Source organism: Orbicella faveolata, unplaced genomic scaffold (assembly GCF_042242905.1).
Source record: "Orbicella faveolata isolate gen_17 unplaced genomic scaffold, um_ofav_v1 contig_12, whole genome shotgun sequence".
NCBI lineage: Eukaryota > Metazoa > Cnidaria > Anthozoa > Scleractinia > Merulinidae > Orbicella > Orbicella faveolata.
Genome location: NW_028301539.1, coordinates 33,492,479 through 33,498,154, shown reverse-complemented (window position 1 = coordinate 33,498,154; position 5,676 = coordinate 33,492,479). Strand labels below are relative to the sequence as shown.

The 5,676-nt window shown below is 37.8% G+C and overlaps 1 protein-coding gene across 1 annotated transcript; it reads right to left on the bottom strand.

Annotated features, from left to right (window-relative positions):
- Positions 1–259: 259 nt before the first annotated feature.
- On the bottom strand, positions 260–1,910 carry LOC110057842 (snaclec A11-like). The gene is made up of 3 exons (XM_089279643.1): positions 1,745–1,910; positions 1,350–1,370; positions 260–890 (listed from the first exon to the last, which is right to left on the bottom strand). The coding sequence occupies exons 1-3, from the start codon at positions 1,800–1,802 to the stop codon at positions 502–504; spliced, it is 468 nt and encodes a 155-aa protein (XP_089135769.1). The 5' UTR covers positions 1,803–1,910; the 3' UTR covers positions 260–501.
- Between the last annotated feature and the right edge of the window lie 3,766 nt (positions 1,911–5,676).

Here is a 5,676-nt window from a genome sequence, read left to right as displayed (position 1 = left end):
AATTAGTAAAGAGATTTGGGCTTCACATACTTGATGTTCAAACATTTTTGTTAATAACACAATATTTAACTTTTTTCAGTGCGCATTTGATGTTATTTGTCTGGTGCCGAGGGAAAAAAGTCGAATTTTATTTCCCTCGGATATAATTTTTCTTGGAAATAAACTAACTATTTATGCGAAATTTCCTCGGACCTTTCGTCTAAACGCCTTCTGTTCATCTAATTTGACTTAACTAGTTACCAAGCTCTCGCAGAAAAATTAGTTATTAATAACTGTGGCCCTTAGTGTGTGAAAAATCTCTATCCATCGCTAGTAGATGTCGACTCCTTTTAACCGCTAGTTTTGTCGAGGCCCTTAGATTTTCAGTATTGGAAGCCATCGGAAAATTGTGATGAAGATCAGTGTTAAACAAAACCTGGTTAAAACGTAGAAAGCTTGGATGGCATAGGATGTCTATGGTCCATCCGCCCTACTCATTTAGTTGACTTTAGATTTCATGTTTTACCTACCTTTTTCACAAGTAAATTTGTATTCAATAGAGCACCTAGACATTGTCCACTTAAGGCCTTTCGTTTTTTCTGACATGTGAACACAGTTCTGAAGTTTCGACTGCCTCTTGGATCCCCTCTTTCCCCAATTCTGATAGTCGCTATTTTCTCCGCTGCTCCAAACTAAGGTTTTGCCATCCTCGTCCAGGTGCAGTCCATTCCAACCTCCTTTGCTCTTCATTAGCCATCCAAGAAACGTCATTTCATCTTCACTGTTCACAGTGACAAGGTTAGCATCATTCTTCTCACACGTCTTCTGTGCGTCTGACCATGTCATTTTGGTGTTTACTCGAAGGTAACAGCTGTCTTGGAAATTGGTCCAGCCCTTCTCGCATCTTATTGCTGTGGAATATAGCAATAGCTACACGAGTTAAATATATTCTTACGTATCGATTGATGAAGGTAATACCATGATGACATTAACTTCAGAACAGATACTGGTGGAAGAAATATCGACAATTTATTCTCTCTAGAATACTTAGCTGTCGTTCATTACTTCTACAGGATATCAGGACAATTTGCTTTATTTCTGGTCAAAGCAAATCTTTGTTCGTACAGAGAATTGCAGAAACCATTCAACATTGGATTGGCCATAATAAATTATTGAGGGGACAGCAATTTTTTAACATAACTGGATCGTTAAAGTGAGGTTTCCATCTACATGTATAATGAATTTCGTTTATATTTAACTTTTTGAAGTCATGTTCCTGATAGGAAAACATGCTCCATAGTTTTTTCGGCGGCAGTCAAGCTTTCGAAAAATTGACATCAGCTTTTAAACAATAACTAAAAAAACCTCACCTTCAGCACTTGAAATGATCACTGAAAGAAGTAAGAAAACAGGAAATTTAATCAAGAATTCGAAACATTTATCTTAAGCTTAGTGATAAACTTTCAATATATTTTCTTAAGCGATTTACGTTTTATCGAATGACAGGAAAAAAACTTGTAGTTAAACGTCAGCCACCAACAACAGTTCTTTTCAGAACTACCCTCACCCAGAAGATCACAATAGAGGACTAATGACTTACAGCATTTTCTAGGGGGAGAGGGGGAAGGGCATGCCCCCAGACTACCCTAGTGGCTTGCACTTGCGGCGCTCGCTCCCTTGTCCCTTGTCTAGCTACGGCCTTGGAGAAAAATGAAAATGGCTGTCCACCACTTCATGTTTTTGAAAGAAAGAAAACATTGCTTACCACTTGCTACACAGCAACCCAAAAGGACCAGCACTGTTGCACTCTGACTGCCTGTCATGGTTGCTGTTGGCAAAAATAAATAACCCGAAACAAATTAATACATTTTGTGATGAAAAATAAGCGATAGAGTGTCATAGCGTTTAGAGCTCACAAGGTCATTTTTAACTGGGATTTAAAAAAATACAAAATTATTAGTAACATGTTTATAACAGTTAAAAATAGTTTAAAATGCCATGAACGCTGAAGTGGAATACAATATGTACGATGAGTAATAAAAAATATTTATAAAATTAAACAAATTGATACATGCTTTTTTTTTGTTAAAAGTCTGAACAACTGGTAGAGGCTGCCTAGCGTAACCGTGCGCAAGCCTTATACCTAGTGAGAGAGAGAGAGGCTGTAAAGAAAATGGCATCGACGAGTTCAACTTGGGACAACCGAGAACAAATCTAGCTGATAGCAGGGAAAGGAATCTGAACTTTCAAATCCAGTGCCCTAAACCACTCGACCACGCCCTCCCCTCAAAGATCAAATTGGCGAGCGTTCCACACAAAACTACGACTACAACAACAAACAACACAGTGAGAACTTTTCTGAGAGGTTTCTTTCGGAATGATCACAGCTTTTTTTATTCCATTCGGTTGTGATAAGAAGTGAGAGTCGCAAGAGTTATGTATGTGCTTATGGACTATTTACAAACTAGACAACTAAAACTAGCAAATGTCCTGTATGTTATGTGTAAAATTGTGCAACGGATGCAAAATATGCATCTCGCCTCATGTATTGTGCACATTCGAAGCATAAGATAACTACTGAGAGGCTTGCTTTCTTTGCATTGGAAAAATCACTTGGTTGTTACAAAAATTGTGAATTGAACAGATTTCATACAGAAAACCAAGGCAACATTTCATCTTCTGACGGCAAACTTAATGAGTCAGCAACATTTTGGTGGTTGATAAACCGAGAAAACAGTAATGATATCACATTAACTGTTACACCTTTTGACGATAATACCTGAAGGATTAAGCTTTCTTAAATATTATATTTTGTTCAAGATACGAGCGACCACATACAAAAAGACAATGTAAAGTAATACACCATTGGGATTAACACTTAAAACCGACACCCTCGGGACCGTCACCTGGAGTCCGTCAAAAGCGAGATTCCGCAATAGCGGGGTGTGATGAAAATGACCCAATTTTCGGTTATGAAATGTCAAGTGCTGTTATATTCTCTAAGATTTTCAGTTTCTTTTCAGATTTATAGTACACATTTACTTCCATTCATAATCATATAATGTAGGTCAAAACAGTGTACAAGTTAGTAAACATTCCAAAACTGCAGAGTAATTAGAATTAAAATTATATCATTCAATATGTTCAAGTTGTTCGTCGTAACGAGAGAAAAAACATGAAGTCCGTAATAGCGGGAAATATATCAATACATCTCGTTGTAGTAGTTTCGGCTGGGGATGAAATCAGTTCTGTCGATCAGTGATAGCGGAATGCCCACAAGGCGAGAGTTGACTGTTATAGGTAAACCATGTGATTGGTGCGACAAGCTTTTCTAAATTATCTTGACCTTAGTAGTTAAAATAAAATTCTTGCGGGCTTTCTTGTCCCTTTTTCTGGTTTAATGGCCTCCGCTTTTCCATTTTTATGCTATTTGTTGTACTTGTTCCAAGGTGACTGGGACCTCAGTGCATCTGGTTGCAAAAATTAGCATAAACTTTTGGCGCTTTTTTTCCAAGTGCGTCTTTTTAGTAAACTTTCAACTTTCATTAAAAAATGTGAGATGTACTGAAGGATCATTAAGATGAAAAACGCCACTTAAGCACTGCATAAATGAGTTGCAGGCTTAAAAATGCTTGATATCGCGTAAACTACTTCTTCCAAGATGGAGTTACATCGGATACGCCCGAATAACATATGCGCGGGCGGAATAACCTTTTATTAATCAAGACTCTATGTTAATCAAAGTCCATTGTTTTCACCAGCTATTGTAATATAACGTGATATCATTGAAATAATACAAGCAAATGCTCTCACTTCCGTTAAAGAGCAAGATAGAAGTATTAAATCTCTAAGAAAACCATGCTTCAGGAAAAGTCTGCTAATTATAGCACTTCAGAAATGGATCATCATCAGCCGTTAACAAGCCTTCACAGTGGCTGTTTTCTACTGTGTGCTGTAAGGACATTGAAACACCCAAGAGGCGTTTCATACAATGATAACACAAACAAAACGAAACGTGCCCAGAATGTAAAAGTAGATTACATTTGCATAATTTTTGGCGGCTATTTCTTCTCCAGTTACATTCAGGGTCCTGACCTTAATGATTTGAAAATTGCCCTTAAAAATAATGTAGGTTTTTGTTATTTCAGCACGGTATAAGAACAGTAACCTTGTCCCTCTTACATTTAATCTCTGTTTGTCTTACATTACTTTATCTTCCATTATCTCTTTTTTTGCCATACATTGTCATATCTCTTTTTGTCTTACATAACCGTTGACATAACACTCTGTTTCTCCTAAAATACATTATCTTACATTATCTCTCTGTTTGACTTAATTTACATCATCTTACATTCAGTCTCGCTGCTTGTCTTACATTTTGAGGCAGATTGTGATATTGCATGTTGGTGGCAGTTGAATTTACGACAATTCATTTGAAAAAAAAAATGAAATAAAGGATACCAGGTATTCAATGATGTTACCTGGACTAAATGATATCTCAAATCTCGTATCTTCAAGTTAAATTGAATCTTACCTCGCAGTCTGATCGCAGGCGATTTTCTATGATAAAGTTATCCAAGAGAAACCAAAACATTAAGGAGCTAGATGGGAAGGCTATTTTGTCCCTATTGCGCAAAACAATTTGTACCGATGTCTTTTTAGTACCCATTAACCGATTACTGATTTTGTGGGATGCTTAAGAATATTAGCTGAAACACAACCAAAGTGATTTTATAAAGCAGTCAAATCTTTCCCATGGTTGCATTGATTTTCTTCAAGTCAACCTTAAAGCAAAATATTAAACTTCAGGACTCTAACATACCTCAGTTCAAACAATTTTCTTCAGTTCTGCAATAAAGCAGCCACCTTTTCTCGCTTTAATTTGTTGGACGCCTGAAGCGAATTCCTATGCCCGCACTTTCTGGTCAATGAATCAAATTATTTCCAGTCGGGAACATATAATAGAGCTTTAATGACTATAACAATAAATGCTCATTGAAGCGTTCCTGAAAAAGTCATCACCGTGACCAGATTTAATAATAACTACTTATTAACCGAGAGTGAGGTCTTTACAGGAAAATCTAGAGCTGCGACCTTGCCGAATTGTCCGAGCAACAGCGAAGTCAATACAGCAGGGCCGAGGTTTGAAATTTTCCCGCAAAGAACGAACGTTCGAGGTTAAAAAGTAATTTATTATCTTGGCTATTTGCTTTGTTTTTGCAGGCCCGTAATCGCCCCTTGGGCATTACGGGAGAATAATGCCCTCGAATTAGCCAATCAGGGCGCGCTCTTTATCGGCTACAAACACATTAAGCCTTGTCATAATTGACGGTTATTCCATGCTCGCGCGTTGGATATGAGATGATAAATTAACCTCCTTCTCCTTGTGGGCGAAGAAGAACTGGGAATGAGATTAATGATAGATAGCCAATGAGGTGGGTGAACCAAGATCTCGTTCCCAGGGTCTCTCTTCTTCCCGACCCCTCGATCTCGTATACAGGCTGAGCGCCGATAAGCAACAGTTCGTGTGTCAATGCCTGCAATGTGAACCGAAAAATAAGGTCCTTATTATGTAGCAGACTGCATAGCTTTCAATGCGTTGGGTAGGTTGTCTTTTTTGGTACATATTCAACCAGATGGCTCGATTGGGTTTTCTTATCGTCTGCTACGCCGGAACCAAAAAAGATAACAACAAAC

What these genes read in the sequence shown, in the direction of transcription:
- LOC110057842 (XM_089279643.1), bottom strand. Translation starts at nt 1,802, where the DNA reads ATGACAGGCAGTCAGAGTGCAACAGTGCTGGTCCTTTTGGGTTGCTGT. An exon ending in GGGTTGCTGTGTAGCAAGTG is followed by an intron (nt 1,371 to 1,744) that starts GTAAGCAATGTT and finishes TACTTCTTTCAG; the next exon opens with TGATCATTTCAAGTGCTGAA. An exon ending in GATCATTTCAAGTGCTGAAG is followed by an intron (nt 891 to 1,349) that starts GTGAGGTTTTTT and finishes TATATTCCACAG; the next exon opens with CAATAAGATGCGAGAAGGGC.